Source organism: Chelonia mydas, chromosome 1 (assembly GCF_015237465.2).
Source record: "Chelonia mydas isolate rCheMyd1 chromosome 1, rCheMyd1.pri.v2, whole genome shotgun sequence".
In the NCBI taxonomy this organism is placed as follows: Eukaryota; Metazoa; Chordata; order Testudines; family Cheloniidae; genus Chelonia; species Chelonia mydas.
Genome location: NC_057849.1, coordinates 106,633,435 through 106,657,481, shown reverse-complemented (window position 1 = coordinate 106,657,481; position 24,047 = coordinate 106,633,435). Strand labels below are relative to the sequence as shown.

The 24,047-nt window shown below is 43.5% G+C and overlaps 1 protein-coding gene across 3 annotated transcripts in view; it reads right to left on the bottom strand.

The window, feature by feature from the left end:
- The window catches only part of COL4A2 (collagen type IV alpha 2 chain), a 246,965-nt gene that overhangs the window by 6,002 nt on the left and 216,916 nt on the right, over nt 1-24,047 (bottom strand). For all 3 annotated transcript variants that reach the window (XM_043535436.1, XM_037896774.2, XM_037896782.2), the window contains exons 37-47: nt 18,349-18,456; nt 17,119-17,226; nt 15,904-15,975; nt 15,397-15,522; nt 10,904-11,020; nt 5,128-5,289; nt 4,898-4,996; nt 4,003-4,149; nt 3,164-3,280; nt 1,175-1,366; nt 564-850 (exon numbers count right to left, since the gene is read on the bottom strand). In XM_043535436.1, coding sequence (XP_043391371.1) covers nt 564-850; nt 1,175-1,366; nt 3,164-3,280; nt 4,003-4,149; nt 4,898-4,996; nt 5,128-5,289; nt 10,904-11,020; nt 15,397-15,522; nt 15,904-15,975; nt 17,119-17,226; nt 18,349-18,456 — 1,535 coding nt within the window. The remainder of the gene's footprint in view (nt 1-563; nt 851-1,174; nt 1,367-3,163; nt 3,281-4,002; nt 4,150-4,897; nt 4,997-5,127; nt 5,290-10,903; nt 11,021-15,396; nt 15,523-15,903; nt 15,976-17,118; nt 17,227-18,348; nt 18,457-24,047) is intronic.

The following is a 24,047-nucleotide window of genomic DNA, read 5'->3' as shown; positions in this document are numbered from 1 at the left end:
TAATCTTCCCTCTACTACTTAGTATTTTTGACTGACAGTCTAATTCTCCCTTTTTGTGCAGGTCAGTGATTTTGTCAGATCAATTACTTACCATTGTTCCTGAAAGACCTATTACCTACTCCTCATCCTCTCTCTCGCTGACAATGGCTTAGTGGGCCGCCCTCCCCACCTCCGTGCATAAACTCTAGCTGACATTTTATTCTTAGCTCAAACGTCTTTTTTGTTTGGAGGGTCCATTTTCTCTACAACATAAAGTGGATCATATCTTCTGCTGTCAGGTACAAATTGTCACTTGGAGCATAGTCACTCGAACCTCCACGTACTAATCTGGTTGGAGAGAAACTGTTGTCCCAGCCCTTCATGTAACTTTAACTGGTCTCCATGATGAGGGAGAGAGCAGTTTTCCCCACACATTTCTCCTCCCTGCTTCTATGGGAAGGTTCAGTGCGTTTGGATTTTTAGCAAACCTGAACCTAAACCTGAACAACTTGGCCAATAGGTGGGAGCCCAGCTTAATGTAACTTTGTGCGATACTGTCAGCAAATATTGAAAAGGACAAATACCATGAGGAAGGAATATCCAATCCATAAACTGCGCCACCCTTCAGGGCAGTGCGGAATAGAAACATCTTGACTATGGACAGCAATTGCAACAGCTGGGGCTTCACAGACGGAACAACGACTGATATATGGTCTAATTTCTTCTTCTGCCACGGGCATCATTGGAAGAGGTGCTGTGGTTGAGAGCCAGTAGGATTTATCATTTCTGTTTGCATAATAACAGACATCCCCAGGGTTACAGTAGAGGAAAGGCATGGTACTAAAACGAGCCAAACAGGATCCAGCCAGCCCTGTAAAAAATAAACCATCACAAATCTTTAGCATGTGCACATTCAAGTAAGGATTTATTTTTAGCTTATTGTGCATACCTGCATAATTCAGTAACATTTATATTTGTATTACAGTTCCATTCAAACTTCAGTAATGATCTGGAGAAACCACCTCCAGAGGGAGATGAAAGAAAGATATTTAGTTCCAATCTGCTGTCATTTCTAGGCATCCTAGCCTAATATGCACCGAAGCCCAAATTTTCAGAAATGGTCTATAATTTTGTGTGCCCCTAGTTTTGAGTGGCAAAATCAGATTGAAAGTGTCAGATGTTGAGATGTACATACCAAGGTCCTGGTTATGTGCTTTTTCCTGTCCTTCAAAATACAGTAGACTGTAGCCACTCCAGAGTTTGTTCATACCAACTGGGCACATTGGCTCTTGTTCAGACTGGCTATGCTTCACCAGAAGGTACCCAATGTTAACACTGCGACCTGGCATACCTGGTAGCCCAGGGTTACCTGGACGGCCTGGTTCACCTTGGGGAAAAATGGAAAGAGACAATAAACAGTAACTGGGAAATAGCCATTTTAGACTTGATTCTGACCAACAGGGCGGAATTGGTAGTGAATCTGAAGATGGAAGGCAATTTGGGTGACAGTGATCATGAAATGCTAGGATTTCATGATTCTAAGGAAAGGAAGGAGTGAGGGCAGCAGAATAAGGACAGTGGACTTCAAAAAAGCCGAGCTGGTCAGTAAGGTCCTGTGGAAAGAAAAATCTAAGGAGGAATTCAGGAAAGCTGGCAGCTCCTCAAGGAGACAATATTAAAGGCGCAACTGCAAACTATTCCAATGCAGAAAAAAGATCGGAAGAATAGTAAGGGGCCAATATGGCTCCCTCAGGAGCTCTTTAATGACCTGAAAATAAAAAATGAATCATCCAAAACATGGTCAACTTGATAAGGAAGAGCACAAAAGAACAGCCCAAGTATGTAGGGACAAACTCAGACAGTCTAAGGCTCAAAATGTGTAACATCTGGCAAGGGTTATAAAAGGGAATGAGAAAAGATTCCTTAAATACGTTAAGATCAAGAGAAAGACAAAGGGAAGTGTAGGTCCTCTACTTAGCAATGAAGGAGAGCTAATAACTGATGACACAAAGAAGGCTAAGGAGCCTCAGTGCCTATTTTGATTAAAAATAAAAAGGTTAATGATAACCTGAAGCAATCTCGGCACCCTTAGCTATTATCTTTGAGAACTCCAGGAGGATGGGAGAGGTCCCAGAAGATGGAGAAGGGCAAACACAGTACCTATATTTAAAAAGGGGAACAAGGAGGACCTGGGGAATTATAGATCAGTTGATCTAACTTCAGTATCTGGAAAGATACCGGAGCAAATTATTAAACAATCAGTTTGTACACACTGAGAGGATAATAAGGTTATAAAGAATAGTCAGCTAATCTACATACTGGGATGGGACCTATTCAACATTTAATTTTATTGCATGATATTTATCTTCTCTTTATGGAAAGCTAATGTAGTCAATCAGCTACACTTCTAGGACTGATCCAATTCTGCTGAAGTCCCTGAGTGTGTTGGATTGGGCTCTCTAGATTTTAAGTGGAGAATGTGATTCAATACTAGAGCTGAGCAAATAATTCACAAATAATTATCTGATGACTTTAGCCTCTTTCTGCTCATGCAATACGGGCAAGCAGTGATTTTCTTTTAAAATTTATTCTTCATCTAAAATTACGTGCCAGTTTTTTTGGGTGACTTTTTTAACCCTATAAAGTGATTGATTGTGAACAATTTTCTGCAAATATTCAATATTTGACATTCTTATTTGGGCTGGACTGATTTGTGGTGTTCAGCTAATTCATATGGTAAAGTTTCTGGTTCCTAACTGGATGCGCACCCAACCACTTGTACCACAACTGCTCATCTATTTACCTTACGTAGGAATTTGAAATTCTATTTTCATGAACATTCCTGTTTGTAAAACCTTATTGTTGGCGTGTTTACTGAAGGCCAGAACAGAAAGGGCACAAGCATTAAAACAAATTAATTAAAAAATCTGAGTGAATGTTCATGGAAAACATGTGCACTGAGATATAGTTACAACACTTAGTTTTAAAGACTGTTTAAAGCCATTTCCATGAAAACTATTAATCAGCAAAACCTAGTAAGAGCATTGGTATTTGATGTAAGTGGAAGTCAGGAGAGTTGCTTCAGAAGGGTTGACAATTGTACAATGATAAAGTGCTAATAACAGAAGATTAATAGAATGAAGTGGGGAAAAGAAAAAAATAATAATAATGCAACATCACTTACCCTCAAAGCCTGCTAGACCCGGGAAACCTGATGGTCCTTGATCTCCTCTAAAACCTGGAAGAGCTGACATGCCACCTCTTCCTTGGAACCCTGGCTTACCTGGTGGGCCTCTAAAACCTTAAAACCATCAAGTTCAACATGATCAGACAGATTTTATTTTATTTTTTTAAGTACAGAAAATAAGATACTCAGAGTGAAGTTCTGTTCTGAAAAGTTACCATATAAACCTAGCATCTACATACTCAACAGATCTGGTTATTATAAACATGTGTGTTCAGTCAGACCTGCAAAGTTTGTCACCTAAACTAAAAGCAAGATCCTATGATGCTTGCCCAGATGAAGTTCCTCACTGACTTTTTAATGAGGAATTTTGCACGAGAAAGAACTGCAAGATTGGGCCCCATAATTCTATTATTTTTCATGCCTGTTACCACTGCAGATCCCATATAAACTATAGCAGAAGAATGGAATTTAGCTCAATGTATCTCACCAACAGAACTGTTGTTTGAAGTTTGAGGTCAGATTTTGCCCTCAATGACATTTGTATACCTCAGCTCATGGAGTCAGTTTGGATTGATCTAAGATGACAATCGGGACCAGTGTGTGGTTCACGGTTGTCACAGAGACTTGCAGTTGGTTAAGATCTGCACGCTGCACAGCTTCATTTTGATTGCTCAGGATTCATTTTTGCAGGGGTGGCAGTGAGAAAATTTCCCTTGTGACTTCAATTACATTTAGAATTAGTGAGAAATAATAGGTAGGGAACCCCCCAGCACTATTTTTACAGAAGCCCTATTCTGAACAGCACTGCACTTCAAGTTTGAATGCACAATTCCTACCTGGATCACCTGGTGGACCGTGGGGCCCCATCTCACCAGATATTCCTTGGGGACCTATATTTCCACGTGGGCCTGCTGTACCCTGGTGAGTGACCAGCTTAGGGGGAACTGCAGGCAGCCCAGGAGAACCTGGAGGTCCTTGAAAACCTGCATTATAAAAAGAAAAAGTGAACTCGTTTTCAGACAAAACAACTCCCTTCCCTTGGTGTGCTCTGTCTGTCACTCAACGAGGTACTAAGGTTGGACATTTTAGCTATTAATATTAGAGATGTATCCTGTGCCATAAAGTTCAGCTGCAGATCTGGGTTTGCAATTTCCAAGGGTTTGGGGAGTAGGAGGTCACTTGGCATCCTGGAAAGTAGGGAAATCATTCCAGGCCTCAGGGGTTGTGTTAAAACAGACAAAAACACATGAGTGGAAGGAGACAAAGGGAGCAAGAAAGCAGAAGAGTGGGTAGAGTGTAGCTTGTGATATCCAAAGTTGTGCAGTGCCCTAAAAAACTAGAACGAGATATAGCACTGTCTATTTTTGTAGGCTTTTAAGGAAGAGGGAGGGTTGGTATTAGTGAGGCGTAGGGTTTTTTACATTTCCAAATATCTTTTCTGTTGGTCTACTCTGGTGGGCTGAGTAAGGGTTAGTGCTGGAGTTGTTATAGTTTGTATGTGGTTGGCATTTTAAAAGTTTTTGAAAAGCACCTAAAGTTTGGAGTTGGCCCTTTTCATTTATATACACATTAAAATCAATTTTAGATGGGAGCCAAACTTCACAACTGGCCCAAAGTTCATTCAGGAATGCAGCCATGGGGTCAGTTTGAAGGCAGGTGTGGTGGCTGCTGAGCAGGTAAGTTTTATTTGTTTAATGATGGAAAATATAGCACCTGAAGGCTCTTACTCACCAGTAGGTCCTCTGTCCCCCTTGGGTCCAGTGGGCCCTGTGTCACCAAAAGCTCCCACTAAGCCAAGAGTACCCATGAGACCTTGTGCGCCTTTATGCCCTTTAATGCAAAATGACACATTTGAATTATTGTATCTATGCACAGATAATATAAATGGTCACTTCTAACATCTACTGTAGCAACAAATAACCATTTCTTTTAAAAAAGGGTTCATTTTTTGCCAGCTGTACCTTTTGGTCCAGGGTACCCTGAAATTCCAGTTCTCCCTGGTGGTCCAGGGTCACCTCTAGGTCCTTTTTGACCATCTTCTCCAAGCACACCTATTTGACCATCTTCTCCTTTGCTTCCTCCTGGAGCTAAAATTCCAGGTCTGCCCCGTGGTCCTGGATAGCCTGTGAGAGCACATATTAAATTGGAATCTGTGTTGAAAGGCAGGACCGACAGCATGGACAAGGGGGGAAATTAACAGTGTCACCTCATGGTGGAGCATGGGTCCCTTGCCAGGTTTCAATCACTGAGCCTGGGGTGGGGAGAGGGGTAATGCCCTTGGGACCCAAGAGACATAAGAACATAAGAATGGCCATACTGGGTCAGACCAAAGGTCCACCTAGCCCAGTATCCCGTCTTCTGACAGTGGCCAATGCCAGGTGCCCCAGAGGGAATGAACAGAACAGGTAATCATCAAGTGATTCCCTGTTGCCCATTCCCAGCTTCTGGAAAACAGAGGCTAGGGACACCATCCCTGCCTATTCTGCAGCCCTGATGTTAGATTGAGACATCCTACACTATGGAAGGAATTAGTTACCTTAGGCCTTCAAGTCAAAGTTTCTTAAGTAGGGTTCATGGAAAGGGAACCAATAAGGGCCCCTTCATAGTATTTGTTTTTCCTGGCTTTTACTACTTAACAGCCCAGGTGCACAGGTCTAGAAAAGCCCTAAAACTTGGATTCAGGAAAAGTATTAATGGAGGAGGAAATGCTGATGCAGAACTTGACAAAGGCAGTTTGTAATGTGCCTTCGCTATGTGACAAGGAGTCTGTGGAGAGTTTGCTATAGCTGTCATCAGTAGAGTACAACCACAGTTCTTCCTATGAAACTACTACTTGTCTAGTGGAGTATGACTTTTACATAAGGGAGCTTTTTGCTTTGAAAGAAGTAGGCTTCTCAGATGCAACTGACTATGCAAGGGGATGAGGTGGAAAGAATTAATTTAGCCTGAAGGGATGGTAGCTACTGAATTTTCCTCTTCGTTGAATTCCTTTAAAGTAATGCTTTGGGATTCTTCTAACATCTTTCCAGCAGCTGGGGAAGCCCATCAATGTTTAAGAGCTTTAAAAGAAAGAACCACTCGGCTTGATTTCAAAATTATTACAGAACTCTGAGAACAGTTCAGGTTCAAAATAAAGTCTATCTGAATACAGACTTCTTTTACAGCATGGCTTTTATTTATTTTTTAATAAAAAGTGTCTTTTGTAAGCACTTGCAACTTCCCATCCTGGAAGGAGGAAGGGAAAAAATATCCCTATGTTCAAACAGTGGCGGGAAAATGATAATTACTTTTAAAGCTTAAGGACGGGATTTTCAAAAGCACCCCAGCAATGATAAAACTCCCCTAGATTTCAGTGGAAGAAGGCCTAGGCCAGTGGCAAGAGAATTTGAAAATCCCACCCTAAAGCTTTGTCTTGAGTAGACTGTAGACAAATCAGCCAAAATTTTCAAACCTCATTTTCAGAGGTACAGAGCTTCCACTGAAGTTAGAATGGAAATAGGGCCCAGATTTTTAAAAGGTATTTGGTGTTGTGCTCAGCACTACAATGCCTAGCAGTTGGAGCCTATCTGATTTTCAAAAGTGACTTAAGCACTTCGGAACCAAAATCCCATTGAGTAGTCAGGAAGCAGTTAAACCAATAACACAGGGAGAGGGTAAAAAGAAGGAAGATCTGAGCACTCAGCACACAATTGAGATGTTAAGAACAAAATAATGAAGGAACCAAAGAATACGAAGAGAAGAAATTCTTTAATTGCCTGTAACCTAATGCTAGGAGTCTGGGTAACAACCAAAAGAAACTGAAATTGCTCATTTAGGAGAGTATTTCAATCTAGCTGGTATTACTGAAATCTGGTGAGATGACTGACACAACTGGAATGTTAAAAATCAATGGTTATAACCGAGGCAGGAAGAAACGAGTGGACAAAAGGGGAGGGGGAGTGCCATTCTATTTAAAAATGGCATTCTCTGTTTCCGATTGACTGATAACTCAAAGAAAATGATCTTGGATGCTTATGGAGCAACGTACTAACAGATAAAGCATAAGATGGTGTATTAGTTGGTGCCTGTTACAGCCAAATCACACTAGGTAGCAGGATGACTGCCTCCTTACACATCTATCTCTAACATGTAGGGGGAAAGAACCCTGTGTGATCATGGGGATGTCAATCTGAATGACATATGCCAGGCGTCTCAAGCTGACAGTACTAAAACACCCTTAGAATGTCAAAACATTTTAGATGACAGTTTCATAACTCAATAAGTATGGCAGCCAACATGGTGAAATTCTTTATCAGATTTTCTTCTAAAGAGGAACTGATCAGACCTAAAAAATTAATGGTAGTTTGGGTACAAGTGATCATGACTTGATTACACTGGTTATGTGCAAGCAGAATAAAGTCCAGACCAGTCTTGTCACCTTAAGAGCGCCAGTTTCACAAAGCTGAAAACAATTATGAGTCAAAACAGCTGGGAGGAAGAATTTAATCAGAAAAACATGAATTATAATTGGGAATCATTTAAGAACACCTTACTAGTTGCCAAATAAGTCACAATCCCACAATGGTGGAAGAAGGCAGTGCTGGTTTGAAAAATGGACATGGTTTAGAGGAGAAGTGAATGCTGCTATAAAAAGTAATATAAATGTATGTGTGTGTGTATGTATGTATAATTGATAAGGAAAGCAAAGGGATACAAGGAGAGATCTATGGACAGCGGTGTTAATGACAGTAAGGAGTTTAAAAAATATATTAACAGCAAAAAGAATCCTGACAATGATACTCGTCAATTACTAGATGGAATTGGTAGAATTATCAAGATGGCAGAAGTGTTCAATAAATATTTCTGTTCTGTATTTGGGGAAAAGATACACAATATAATCTTATCATATGGTGATAACTCCTCATTTCACTAGAATCTCTGAAGGATGCTAAACAGAAGCTACTAAAGTTAGACCTTTTAAAATCAGCAAGTCCAGATAACTTGCATCCAAGAGTGTTAAAAGAGCTGGCATTGTAGTTTGCTGGACTGGTAATGTTGCTTTTCAATAAGTCTTAGAGTACTAGGGAAATTCCAGAAGGTTTGGAGAAAGCTAATGGTGTGGCAATTTTTAAAAAGGATAAACAGGATGACCTGGGTAATTCTGGGCTGTCAGGCTGACATCAATCCCAGGCAAGATAATGGAGTGGCTGATATAGACTCAGTTAATAAAGAATTAAAGGAGGGTAATGTACTTAATGCAAATCAGCATGGGTTTATGGAAAACAGATCCTGTCAAACTAATTTGATATCTCCTTTTGATGAGATTACAAGATTGGTTGATAAAGGTTACAATATTGACTTAATATACTTAGACTTCTGTAAGGCGTTTGACGTGGTACTGCATTACATTTTGATTAAAAAACTAGAACGATATAAAATTAACACGGCACACATTAAATGGATTCTCAAAAAGAAAAGGAGTACTTGTGGCACCTTAGAGACTAACCAATTTATCTGAGCATAAGCTTTCGTGAACTACAGCTCACTTCATCAGATGCATAAAGTGACCTGTAGTTCACGAAAACTTATGCTCAAATAAATTGGTTAGTCTCTAAGGTGCCAAAAGTACTCCTTTTCTTTTTGCGAATACAGACTAACACGGCTGCAACTCTGAAACCTAATAAATGGATTAAAACCTGGCTAACTGATAGGTCTCAAAATGTAACTGTGAATGGGGAACCGCCATTGAGAGGGTCTGTTTCCAGTGGGGTCTTGCAGTTTTTTCATGACCTTGAAGAAAACATAAAATCATCATTAATGAAGTTTTCAGATGACACAAAAAGTGAGGGAGTAAATAATGAAGACGACAAGTAACTGATTCAGAACATTCTCAACTGCTTGGTAAACTGGGTGCAAACAAACAATATGCATTTTAATATTGCTACATACAAATATTTACATCTAAGAACAAAGAATGTACAGGACTCTATCTTGGGAAGCAGTGACTCTGAAAAAGATTGGGGGGTCATGGTGGATAATCAGCTGAACATGAGCTCCCAGTGTGATGCCATGACCAAAAGAGTTAATGTGATCCTGAGATGCATAAAGAGGGGAATCTCAAGTAGGAGTAGAGAGGTTATTTTACCTATGTATTTGGCACTGGTGTGAGTGCTACAGGAATACTGTGTCCAGTGCTTGTGCCCACAATTCAAGAAGGTTGTTGATAAACTGGAGAGGGTTCAAAGAAGACCCACGAGAATGATTAAAGCATGCCTTATAGTGATAGACTGAAGGAGCTAAGTCTACTTAGCTTATCTAAGAGACGGTTAAGGGGTGACTTGATTACAGTCTATAAGAATCTACATGGGGAACACATATTTAATAATGAGCTCTTAAATCTGGCAGAGAAAGGTATAACAAGATCCAATGGCTGGAATTTGAAGCTAGACAAATTCAGACTGGAAATAAGGCATACATTTTTCACAGTGAGGGGTAAATAACCACTGGAACAATTTACTAAGAGTCATGGTAGATTCTCCATCACTGACAATTTTTAAATTAAGTTTGGATGTTTTTCTACAAGATATGCTGTAGAAATTATTTTGGGGAAGTTCTATGGCCGGCATTATATAGGAGGTCAGACTAGATGGTTCCTTTTGATCTTGGAATCTATGATGTTGGATAGGATTTTAGCTCTTAAGTGCTGAAATCCCTTTGGAAAATGAGGCTCCTCATCCATTAGGTGTTGCATTGCTGAGTGCACCAATGCCTAAATACCTTCAAAAATCTGGGCCTATGTGCCTAACTCAGGCACCCAAGTTTGAACTGTTGGAGTACTCTAAGGGCTGGTCTTCACTACTGCAGTAATTCAATGTAAGTTACGCTACTTCAGTTATGTGAATAACGTACCAGAAGTCGATGCAGCTAGATCCACTTACCTTGGCGTCTTCGCTGTACTGTGTCGATTGGAGACACTCTCCCACTGATTTCCCTTACGCTTCTCAGGAAGGTAGGTACACAAATTGATGGGAGAGTGTTCTCCCATCGATCTTGCATGTCTTCACCAGACTCGCTAAATCAACACTGCTGCATTGATCACAGCAGTGCCCATTTAGCCAGAAGTGTAGATGTGCCTAAATAACAGAGTAGAAGCCTGGCAGTCACTGGAGGGGCTGCTAAATATCCCAGTAGAGTCATTGCACCATGGTTTATTCTGGTCCTTCTTTTATGTGTGAGAAAGGTGGGCTCATGGACCACCAGCTGCAATTTTTGTAGAGTGGAAAAGTGAATGTGTTTTCACAATACAAACTTGACAGCCCAAATAACTTAGTAGTTCAATTCAATACACTCAAGTTTTGCGAGCAATTTTACGTGATTATTTTTTCACTGGTTTAAGTTAGCTTGTCACAGACTCGCAAGCCTCAGGGATATTAAATTTTAAAAAATGTAAATTAATTAGTGCTTTTGAAAGTTGCTAGTCAACCCTGGAGCATTAAATCTATTTATCTGCAAAGCAAGCCCACTACTATAATTCAACAGTAACCTGTACAGACCACCTCTGGGGGTGTGTGTTGAAGGATCGTTTTATCTCCATTTTATATCTCACGAGTTCTCTTCAAAATTAGGGTCCTGATTTGGAAAGCACCTGGGATGCTTTAATTAATTAGAGCTAATATAAATAACAGTGACAAACATTGCTAAACATCTGTGTTTAAATATTCGCTCTTCATCTGCTAATGCACACATGGCATATATTACCTGGCACTCCATCTAGACCTGGAGAACCCACATCACCAGGTATTCCTGATATGTTTGAAACTCCAGGAAAGCCTGGAATTCCATCAGACCCCAGGTTACCAACTGGGCCTCGTTCCCCTGCAAAGAAAGTAAAGACATAATTAATATTGCAGAAAAAGAGCATAAATTACTAGATGAACCAGACCTTGTACTCTGTGATTTTCAGAAGTGCGGAGTAGTCCCATTAACTTCAGATGAAAGTGTGGGTGCTCAGTGTGACACTGTATAAAAAAGGAGATCGTCTGCACTATTGTTGTCACCAATGTTACAAAATTGTGATAAATCTTGTACAAAACATGCCTTGTAAGATATCATTGGAAAAGTTATAATCTGCTAAGTATTATTATCCTGTTGAAATGTGTGTATCACCATTGTATGATAAGTTATGACATTTTACCATATGCTTGTTACTAAATGTGTTCTGGGGTAATACCAATAAGACAGATTTACATCAAGACTAGCCAGCCACGGTGTTGATGGGCCATTCAGGAGAATCAGCTCTTCCAGTGGGATTTTCCTGAGGACAATGGAGGCCCAGTGATTCAGCAGGGCATGTAGAACATGTGATGCATAGCTTGATGTTTGAGCCAGTATTTTTCCATGCCCATGGACTGGGGGTATAAATTGGAGATGGGGACATTACTTCCTTGCCTCATTCCTGCTCCACATCTCTGTACTCTGATTTCTAACAAAGGGAGCTTTGAACAATGGACTGAGGACCCCAATAATTGGGATGGACCAGAGAGACTTATTGCAAGCTAGCAGATTTAACATCACTGCTGTTATCCTGATCTACAGACTCTGAAATCAACTAATTTCCACCTTAATTGAACTGGCTCGTTAGCACTGACCCTCCGCACTTGGTAAGGCAACTCCCATTTTTTCATATACTGTGTAGTTATACCTCCCTACTGCATGTTCCACTCCATGCATCGGATGAAGTGGGTTTTAGCCCATGCAAGCTTATGCCCAAATAAATTTGTTAGTCTCTAAGATGCCACAAGGACTCCTCGTTGTTTTTGCTGATACAGACTAACACGCCTACCACTCTGAAACCAGTAATGTATATAATTCACTTTAACCTTTTAATAACTCTTCTCTTTTTTATATTAATAAACCTTTAGTTTTTAGTTTACTGAAGGATTGACTACCAGCATGGTTTTGGGGTAAGATCTGAAGTATACTCTGACCCTGGGATGAGCGGCTGGCTCTCTGGAGCTGGAAGAACCTAATGATTTTTGGTTTTAATCATCATTGAAAACAGAGGTCTGTTTTTTTTTCTGGGTGTTGTATGACGGGCTAGAGGGCCTGATGGGGACTGACTGGCTTCATAAAAACTAATATTGTATTTTGGAAGTACACATCTGTTTCTGGCTTGGTGAAGTCTTATGATTGAGTACAACATCAGACTTGGGCATAAGCCCTGTACTCTGGCAGTCTGACCTGAAATTGGCATTCTTAGCTGTGTCCCATACCAGGCAGTGTGACACTCAGCACCCTGAAAATGAGGCTCTAAGATAGATATAACTTTGTTTTTACCAGTTCCAAAGCAGGTATGGATAGTTAGTTATTTCTTACCATACTGGGTGCTAATAACCTTGTATGTGCCAGGTGCTCTATTATATAAATATTGTTCCAAGCTAGCAAGTACTTGAAACACACTGGCTCTGCAGCAGAAGAGCAAACACCACTGTACCAAATGTCCTACAAAATCAGTGGCTATTGATTCCTTTAATTTTTCAGGGTCAATTAAAAATAGAGATATGTAGAATCCAGAGGACATTCTCCACAGATCCTAAGTTTTTAAACAGTTGGAAGTATGGGCCATAACTCCTTGAAACTATCCATTTGAGTCGGATAAAAATAGTCTCAGGAAGCCATGAAAATATTTTAAATCTATTTTTTCTTCAGTAAACAATTAACTCTAACAAACAGGAACGAAATTAGCAAAATAGCACCATTTCTAGGAGGAAAGTTGAGAAGGCACAATGTATCTTAGTGGCCACAAGAAATCAGAGTATAACTGAGCGTTTTCCCAAGGGAGCAGAGCTAGAGCCATCAAAGGGTGCAGGGAAAAGAATTAAGGGCCTGATTAATTAAGTGGGAATTTCAGGCCCTAAATGTTGGAAAGTCTTCAAAACATACAACTAACTAGTTTATATGGTTATTATCATAGATGAATTTATGGACATAGTGGGCTTTCATTGAAGGGCAGTTATGAAAGTGGAAGTTAAAATGGAGTGGGGCTGCTACCCTTAAGGGGGGTTGGCAGGGGGCCACTTTGTTGTCAGAGAAGTGGAAAAGATTAAAAAAACCCAACTCATCTGCTCAGCTACTCAGTTTACCAGCTGTTTTTCTCTGCTTTTAATAAAATAGTTCCATAAGATACTGATTTCATTAACAACTTCAGAAGACTACATAATACTTACCTTTAAACAGAATAATCAATGTTTAAAAATTTTATTCCTTTGGTGTAAATGCCACTGATGGGAAAATCTGTTTTTTATACACCTTCTAGCTTCTGAGTGTTTAAGGGGCACTCAGATCACATTTTCAAGCTTTTTTCTGCAACCAGGAGAGCTAGAAACATTTTATGGGCCTATATTGATTTAGTTCAACAAGGCTGTGATAAGAACAAACAGGAAGGCAATACTATGGCTCTCCAGATAAGAACATCCTGGCCTTGACTTGAAAAGTCAACGGGAAAAGCTATTAGCTTTAAGGATCCTACAGTCTGACTCCAATGATGCAATCCTTGTTTTGTCAGAATGGGAGCTTAGAAATCAAATGGACACCCTCACCGGGAACGGTCAATTGTGAAGAGTTGTCCAGGGCGGGTGTCAGAAAAGGAGACTAGGCCTTCCACTGATCCGGGGAATGAATTAGCTAAGCTTTAGGGTGGCAGTTCTCAACCTGTGGCCCAATTAGCACAAAGCTTCAGCCCAGCTGTGGGCTAAAGGCCCCCGGGGAGCATGGGGTCTGAGTTCCTGGCTGCCCCGTGTGGCGGGGCTGCCGGCCGGCCCTGCATGGCAGGGATCCAGACTCCAAGGGCTGCCCCACGGGCATGGTCTGGGCTGCCGCCCGGCTGCCATACCCCACAGCCAGGTCCAGGGTCGGGGCTGCTGTCTGGCCCTACACAGCAGAGTCTGTAGTCCCTACTGCCTGGCCCTCCGCTCAGGGCTCCACTCTGCAGAGGGGTCTCTGGTCACGTGGGGAAGGTTTTGGGTGAGGGAGTGCTGTGGTTCTCAACCTGCGGCCATGCGGCCCACAATGATAAATAGGTTGAGAACCACTGCTTTAGGGAAGGCAAGCATGCATGTAGACTGGTTTATTATTTTAAGACCGGTTTTCTCTGAAATGCTGCTGTTCTAAATGAATATTACTTTGCTTTAAGCAGGCTATCAGGTCCCTGGATACCTCTCTCAAAGCTCCTGGAGGGAAACGAACTGCAGGTGCTGAACCCAAGTCAGGCTTGTGGAAGCAATCGTGATTAGCACCTGGGCTCGTAGCACAGGGCCCAGACTAAGAGTGGAGAATTGCGTGATTCCACCACAGAAGAGAGGAGCAGTTTGAGGTTCAAGACCTGAGGGACGCACTCAAAGAGACCAAGAGTGGTCAGAGGTCCAGGTAGCCAAGTAACTGTGACACTGAGGCTTTAAGGAAAACACCAAATATCACAAAACTCACAATAAAATCACAAGAGTTGGCAATATTGGAACCTTCTAGATCAGGGGTTGCCAATCTGAGCCTGAGAGAGAGCCAGAATTTACCAATGTACATTGCCAAAGAGCCGCAGTAATATGTCAGCAGCCCCCCATTAGCTCACCCCTCCCACCCCCAGCGGCTCCCGCCCACCAGCAGCCCCGCCGATCAGCTCCTCCCCCTCCCTCCCCACACCTCCCGATCAGCTGTTTCGTGGCGTGTAGGACTTTCTGGGGGGGAGGAGCGAGGGCACGGCAGGCTCAGGGGAGGGGGCGGGAAGGGGTGGAGTGGGGGCAGGGCCTGTGGCAGAGCCAGGGGTTGAGCAGTGAGCACCCCCCGGCACACTGGAAAGTTGGTGCCTGTAGCTCCAGCCCCGGAGTCGGTGCCTATACAAGGAGCCGCATATTAACTTCTGAAGAGCCGCATGTGGCTCCGGAGCCAGAGATTGGCCACCCCTCTCTAGATAGTGTAGCAATAGCTCTATGAACGTCATACTTCTGTATCAGCTTGAAGCACCTGTGTGAGGCTTGGAAATGACAAATAATGAAAAACTCTAATTTTCAATACAGTTAATACTTGGCATAGATTGAGAACTGCTACCCCCACTAGCAGCAGGGCCATAGCTCAGTGAAATGGCTGTAGATTTCTTATAAACAGCTGTAACTTAAATTGCATTGTGTGAGAATGTATGCTAGCACACTTGCTATGCTCCAATATAGAATAATAAAAAATACAACACCCTAAACACTGACCTGGATTGCCTCTCTCGCCTTTCTGGCCTGGTGCTCCTCTGGCGCCTTCAATAGTGCTCGGATTGCCTGCTTCCCCTTTGTCACCATAAATACCTGGGAAACCTTCAGCCCCATATGCATCTGGACCTGTTTTGGAGTTAGTAAGAGTAAACTGTCAAATATCTCAGAATTTCATAATGCTGCTATACTACATACTGAAAACTGTATTAAAATAACATTAAGGCTCTTCATACCGATTTAAACCTGCCAAAAGGAAAGGGATTATGATTTAAAGATTTGTCCCTAATCACCTAATTTTGATTAGGTTGCACCATTTAAGATATATTACTTTTTGCCAGTCCTGGAATATCCACACAAATTCCATCAGAGCCTACTGTTCACATGCTAAATTTCAGATGACTATGTTAAGAAATCATATACAAACCCGTCCCAAATGGAATTTATAATGGAATAGCCAAGATAACCTGGTGCCTTTATAAAAGGACAGAATAAGATTGTCACACATACCTGGGGAGCCTGGCAAGCCCTTACTGCCTGGCAAACCATCCAATCCACTGATTCCTCGGAAGCCAGGTAAACCTGTTAAACATTTTACTCATGATTATCTTATACATAGGTTCAATGAGTTGTTAAGATTCTTTGGTTGGTAGAAAACGGATGCGTTTGATGGAAAATATAGCTTCCTGTTCCAAAGGTAGCCACAAAAAAATTGTATTAGGATTTGAATTTACACACAAGTGTATATGCTTATCACAAACCTACACTCAACTGTGTATTTTCCTTTGTTGGCAAATGTATCTATTTTTCTCGATATGATTATCCAGTAAAATCATAGCCTTATTTTTAAGAAGCAGCTCCAATCTAACTGGTAAAAGTTACACCAAGAACCAACACAAACAAAAGAAAACCAATCTGCCATTAATTATCTTCTTACTACCCTAGTTTTGATAGGATTCATCTTTATACCTTTTTGTAGCCCCTAAAGCAGGATAACAGCAAGGTGGCCACACATCCTTCAAGTTCTGTAAAAAGAATCTCGAGGGGGAAAAAAAAAATCACTGTGTGGGATTTTAACAATCAATTTGAAAAATGCCTAAAGCTTGCTGCTGTTTGAAATGGGGCATTTTCTGCCTCATGCCTGGAGACGAAAACTTACATGCTTTAATTTATTAAGGGACAAGGGGGCAATCCTTGGTCTGTAATTAAGAAAGTTCACTGTTTTATTTAAAAATGTTATTTATATCTTGACAACAAAGCTCTCAGTGTAGCGTGCCATAAGTCATTTACTTTCCAGACTGTGTATTCAGTATCACTGAACTCTACTGCATCTGATGATTATGTAAGATAAATTGCTCACTATCTAATGCACTGTAGGAAATGATATTACTCTCTGCTACATTTGAAAAAGAGTTGATCACACTGTTGAAAATTAATTTATTTTGCAACCATCATGCGAAATTAAAACAGTTCCTGTAAATTAGATTCTTGACATATCAAAAACTCCCCCTTCAGTCAATGTGAGAATGCAAGGATCCTTATAATGCAAGAAAAGTCAAATCATACAAGTCTACATTTATGCATCTGAGATTTATAGGAAACCAGCATTTATTGGAAAGAGAGGTAGAGCTCTGAAATGCCAATGATCCTCTTTCTTCCTCACCCCAAAATGCACAATAATGAAATACTTAGAGTAAAATGACTTAATTAAAATAGTTTTATAACCTGCTTTTCCCGCTACACCAGGCCATCCATGACTTCCTTTTTCACCTTGAAATCCAGGAATACCTGGGTCTCCCTGTGATCCTGGTGGTCCAACCAGTCCTGGGAAGCCTATAGGAAAAACACATCATTAATTCTGGGTGTCCATGAAATTGATCCTATTGTATACCATAAAACATTGACTGTGCTACCTTCAGTCTTTCAGATAGCCAGCATGGGCAGCCTTATGGATAAATAAACAAAAAGTCCCCTACAACAAAATTATGAAATAAAGAGCTAGTGTGAAGTATGCTATGGGGGAAGAAACACATACATCCCTCTTCCCACCTTCCCCCAAAAAGAACAGTATGAGACAGCAAAAAATGCATTGTTTTACTATAATTGCAAACTTCATGCCTCCAGCTACCTGAGAAATGCAGACATAGACAGTGGTGGGTTTCTACTGCTATTAGAAAAAACAATTTGAATATTTTAGTCTAATTGCTGTGCCACCTTGGGCAAGTCATTTCCCCTCTTTGTGCCTCTGTTTCCCCTTTCACTCTGTCTGCCTGGTCTGTTCAGACTAAGCTCTCTTTGAGCCAGGGACGGTCTCTCACTACATATTTGTACAGTACCCAGCACAATGGGGCCCCGATCTTGGTTGGGGCTTCTAGGCAATATACTACTAATAAATATATGGAGCAACATTTTTTCATGTTCACCTAATGGTAACAGATTTCTCAAGTTGCCAATTTAGATCCAGAGCAGAATCTGACCACTATCTGCCTTGTATTGTTAGCCAAAAGAACTGGTTCAAAATCCTGTGGCTGAAGGTCCTTTGGGGTATTTTGCTATCTCATTTAAACTAGAGGGAAGGGCAAATATTAGAATGCTCCCTTCCTTGTGTATCATCCAAATACTCTCATCCCTTCTTGTACACTGAACACCATTGCACTAAGACTATATTACTGTAAACAGGCACGTCATCTTAATTAGTTTAATTAATTAATGAGAGCTCATCTAAAAAATTTGAATATTAATTTTTTTGGGTAAATTTTTCTTTAGAAAATTTTCACATTTTTAAAAAACTGTTTTTGACCAGCTTATTGAGTGGTCAAAATTTTTCAAAAATTTGAAATTTCAGTTAAAAGCATTTGAATAAAACTTTGATTTTTTAATGCACTTTTCAAACCAACTCTACTCCTAATCTTAGGATTGCTGCATAGTTAAGACAGAATGTAAGAAATATTTCACCTTTTTGCCCTTTTAAACCGGGAAAACCTTGGGTGCCTTTTAGGCCTTCAATGCCAATAAAACCAGGATTACCTCCTTCACCTTTATCTCCTCTGGTTCCTTTCACACCTGCAACACCAGAAATGTTAATAGATTCCCTAAACAATCACCATATATATGCCAGGAATATTTGAATAATTATCAGGAATAATTGAATTTGAAGTTGCCTATTTAATGAGGCAGGAGTCCTAAGAAAGCCCTTGCCTCATTGCATAAAGAACCCACTTGGAGCTGGTCTACACTGGGAACTTACATTGACATAGCTCAGTGGTTCTCAAACTTTTGTACTGGTGACCCCTTTCACATACAAAGCCTCTGAGTGCGACCCCACTTACAAATGAAAAACACTTTTTAATATACTTAACACCATTATAAATGTTGGAGGCAAAGCGGGGTTTGGGGTGGAGGCTGACAGCTCGCAACCCCCCATGTAATAACCTCACGACCCCCTCAGGGATCCTGACCCCCAGTTTGAGAACCCCTGTCATAGCTACATCTCTCAGGGGTGTGTGGCAGTCTATATTACTGCATTCACCCATTTTACAAGACTATGTTAAATTTGTACAAAGCATACTGTGTATGGTATCATTTGAAAACTCATGATTTGCTAATCATTGTCCTGATAAAGTATGTGTGGTAACACTGTATGTAAAGATATAAGATTCCACTATATAACATTACCAAGACATGGGGCTGAGCAAGGGGCAGGGCGATCCTGACAGAAAGAGATTCAGTCAGTAAGAGTGCTGGACCATGTGGTGAGAGACCTCTTTGCTTTGTATTCACTTTGCTTGTTAAGTTAGGTGTTAGTTGCATTTTACCTTTTATTTCCTTGTAAGCAATTCTGATTTGTATGCCTCATTACTTATAGTCACTTTAAATCTATCATTCTGTAGTTAATAAATGTATTTCCTTGTTTTATCTAAACCAGTATGTTTGGATTGAAGTGTTTGAGAAACTCCCTTTGAGATAGAAAATGATATGCACAAATCTTGTTATCAATAAATGACGGACTTTGTATGAGCTTGTATTGTCCAGGAGGGTGCTGGGCAGTACAAGATGCATATTTCTGGAGGAAAGTCTGGAACTGGGAGTTTGCTGGTGTTGACATTCAGTGTAATTTATGGGTGGCTGGCTATCGCACTCATACAGTATTGCTGGGAGCACAGGCGGCAGCTTCCAATTATCCAGGGGATGCTCAACCCCCTCTCAGCCCCAGGCCCCGCCCCGCGGTTCCCTCAAGCACTCACCCCGTCCTGCTTCTTCTCGCCCCTGCTCCTCCCTGCCTCTTTCTGCCCTCTCCAAGTGTGCCCCATTCCCACTTCTTCCCCTCCCTCCCAGCACCTCCTGCACACTGTGGAATGACTGATCATGGTGGTGGGCGGGAAGCACTGGGAGGGAGGGGGAGGAGTTGATCGGCAGGGCTGCCGGCGGGTGGGAGGCACCGGGGGAAGGGGCGGAGCTTGGCTGCCGATGGGTACTAAGCACCCACTAATTTTTTTCCCATGGGTGCTCCAGCCCTGTAGCACCCATGGAGTCTGCACCTATGGCTGGGAGTGATTTACATGCTGGAGGCTGTGTGTGAGCAGACCAGGAGTGGCTGTTCTCACAGCAAAGCAGTGTAAAAGACACCCCAAGTTGGAGAATTGAGGGGACACAGCTGTCCATCAGTCCAGATTGTACCTTGGGTAATGTCAGTGTGAAAAATCCACACCCCCTAAGAGACGTAGCTATGCCGACTTAACCCCTGGTGTAGACAGGCTTAGGTCTTCAGAAGAATTCTTCTGTTGACTAATAAGCTACTGCCCCTCAGGGAGGTGGATTTCCTACCCCAATGGGAGAAACCCTCCCATTGGTGTAGGTCAGGGGTCAGCAACCTATGGCATGCGAATTTGTAATGGCACGCTGCTGTCTGCTGGACCCCAGCAGACAGCAGCGTGCCATTAAAATTCCTGCCTGGCCCGGCCCGCTCTTTTCTGCCCCCCACTCACCGCTCTCTCCTTGCAGGGCAGGCAAGCTTCCCCTTCCCCCCGCCTCTTCCCCCAGCGTGCTGGGTTCCTGTCCCTCCTTCTCTCCCTCCCTGCGGCGATCAGCTGACGGCCTTTGCTATGGAGGGGGAGAGGGAAAAGCGGAACCGCAGCGCGCTCTCTGCTCCGGGGACCTTGGGGACGGAGATGGAATCAGGGCATATCCCCTCCAGCCCCCTGACATGAGCCGCTCAGGGCAGGGGGCTGGGAGCACCCTCACAACCCCAGCCCACACCCCCAGCCCTCTGCCCTGACCCCTGCACCCCCCACACACCCCAGCCCTCTGCCCTCACCCCTGCACCTCCCACACACCCCAGCCCCATGCCCTGACCCCTGCACCCCCCCACAACCCCAGCCCTGACTCCGGCACTCCCCACACATACCCAGCCCCCTACCCAGCCTCCTGCACCCTCCTCACACACCCCTAGCCCCCTGCCCTGAGCACCAAACAGGAGCTCCTGCACACACACCCCACACTCCCACTTGCATCCCTCACACCAAATGGGAGCTGCCCAGGTAAGCACTCCACACCCAAACCTCCTGCCCCAACCCTGAGCCCCCTCCCTCATTCTAGCTCCTGGCCAGACCCTGCACCCCAACCTGCTCCTTCACCCCCAGCCCTGGTCTCAGCGCACTCCCACCCTCATCTCAGTGCAGAGGGAGGAAGAGAATGGGCCAGAACCAGCGAGAAGGTAGGTACTCTATGTGGACAGGGCCGGGACCCCAGACCAGCAGCGGGCTGAGCGGCAGCGGGCTGAGCCGCTCAACCCACTGCTGGTCTGGGGTCCCGGCCGCCGACCCCACTCAGCCCACTGCCAGTTTGGAGTTCTGGCTGCCGGCCCCTTGCCAGCCAGGGTCCTGGCCGCAGGCCCTGCTCAGCCTGCTGCCGGCCTAGGTGAACGGAACCCCAGGCCGGCAATGGGCTGAGCTGGCCGGCAGTGTAAGATCAGCATTAGATTAACAGTCAGTTGCGAACCAGCTGAGCAGCGAACAGCAGGGCAGCTAACAAAAGGAGTTTGCCTGGGATCTGCCTGAGAGGAGGTATGCTAAGGGCTGCATTAAGAAGGCTGTGTTGGTGAGTATCTGAGTGTTTGTTGTGAGGACAGTGTGACTGTGTGCTTGATTGGTTGTTTGAAAAGGGCAGGAACTGGGTGTGCTTTGGTCCAGGTGAGCCTTAAGTGGGCCTGACTGCGTAAAAAGCCAGTCAGTTGCGAACCAGCTGAGCGGCAAACAGCAGAGCAGCTAACAAAAGGCGTTTGCCTGGGAGTTCACCTGGGGAGAGCCCACTGTGGCTTACATCTTGCCAGATTCTCTGAGTAGTTACTACAACTCCTGAGGAAGCTCGTAGAAGGAAGGTAATATGGATGGGTGGTGTTCAGCTGTTGTGACCTGCACTGGATGTGCTATGTTTGTTTTTCTTCCACAGGACAGATACGACTTTGTCTGTACAAAGTGCAAGCTGGTCTCCATACTGGAAGAGAAGGTTCAAGGTCTGGAGCAACAGGAATCAACCCTGCGTTGCATAAGAGAAACTGAAGATTTCCTGGACGGATGTCAGGATAGGCTTCTACGGGCACAAGGTTCTAAAGATTCAGAGCAGGCTGCACATCGGGGACAGGAGGATGGTGAAGAAATTTGGCATCATGTGACCTCCAGAAGAAAAAAGGGGAATGTCCATGTACCAGCAGGGCAGATACAGGTAAGTAACCGTTTTCATGTTCTCTCCACAGGTACTAATGTGGAGAGTGGACCAGATGATACGTCTGAGGGAACGGAGCAGAAGGAGACTCCGCCGATTGGAAGGCATGGGATGCACTGTCCTAGGGTTGGGGGTTGCACGACCACCGCTCCCAAGAGAAGGAGGTGGGTGGTGGTGGTTGGGGACTCTCTCCTCAGGGGGACTGAGTCATCTATCTGCTGCCCCGACCGGGAAAACTGAGAAGTCTGCTGCTTGCCAGGAGCTAAGATTCGCAATGTGACGGAGAGACTGCCGAGACTCATCAAGCCCTCAGATCGCTACCCCTTCCTGCTTCTTCACGTGGGCACCAATGATACTGCCAAGAATGACCTTGAGCGGATCACTGCGGACTACGTGGCTCTGGGAAAAAGGATAAAGGAGTTTGAGGTGCAAGGGGTGTTCTCATCCATCCTCCCCGTGGAAGGAAAAGGCCTGGGTAGAGACCGTCGAATCGTGGAAGTCAACGAATGGGTATGCAGGTGGTGTCGGAGAGAAGGCTTTGGATTCTTTGACCATGGGATGGTGTTCCAAGAAGGAGTGCTAGGCAGAGACGGGCTCCACCTAACGAAGAGAGGGAAGAGCATCTTCGCAAGCAGGCTGGCTAATCTAGTGAGGAGGGCTTTAAACTAGGTTCACCGGGGGAAGGAGACCAAAGCCCTGAGGTAAGTGGGTTACCGGGAGGAAGCAGGAGCGCGTGAGAGGGGAGGGCTCCTGCCTCATACTGAGAAAGAGGGGCGATCAGCAGGTTACCTCAAGTGCCTATATACAAATGCACGAAGCCTGGGAAACAAGCAGGGAGAACTGGAAGTCCTGGCAAAGTCAAGGAATTATGATGTGATTGGAATAACAGAGACTTGGTGGGATAACTCACATGACTGGAGTACTGTCATGGATGGATATAAGCTGTTCAGGAAGGACAGGAAGGCCAGAAAAGGTGGGGGAGTAAGGGAGCAGTATGACTGCTCAGAGCTCAAGTATGAAACTGCAGAAAAACCTGAGAGTCTCTGGATTAAGTTTAGAAGTGTGAGCAACAAGGGTGCTGTTGTTGTGGGAGTCTACTATAGACCACCAGACCAGGGGGATGAGGTGGACAAGGCTTTCTTCCGGCAACTCGCAGAAGTTACTAGATCGCAGGCCCTGGTTCTCATAGGAGACTTCAATCACCCTGATATCTGCTGGGAGAGCAATACAGCGGTGCACAGGCTATCCAGGAAGTTTTTGGAAAATGTAGGGGACAATTTCCTGGTGCAAGTGCTGGAGGAACCAACTAGGGGCAGAGCTCTTCTTGACCTGCTGCTCACAAACCGGGAAGAATTAGTGGGGGAAGCAAAAATGGATGGGAACCTGGGAGGCAGTGACCATGAAATGGTGGAGTTCAGGATCCTAACACAAGGAAGAAAGGAGAGCAGCAGAATACAGACCCTGGACTTCAGAAAAGCAGACTTTGACTCCCTCAGGGAACTGATGGGCAAGATCCCCTGGGAGAATAACATGAGGGGGAAAGGAGTCCAGGAGAGCTGGCTGTATTTTAAAGAATCCTTATTGAGGTTACAGGGACAAACCATCCCAATGTGTAGAAAGAATAGTAAATATGGCAGGCGACCAGCTTGGCTTAACAGTGAAATCCTTGCTGCTCTTAAATACAAAAAAGAAGCTTACAAGAAGTGGAAGATTGGACAAATGACCAGGGATGAGTATAAAAATATTGCTCGGGCTTGCAGGAGTGAAATCAGGAAGGCCAAATCATACCTGGAGTTGCAGCTGGCAAGAGATGATAAGAGTAACAAGAAGGGTTTCTTCAGGTATGTTAGCAACAAGAAGAAAGTCAAGGAAAGTGTGGGCCCCTTACTGAACGAGGGAGGCAACCTAGTGATAGAGGATGTGGAAAAAGCTAA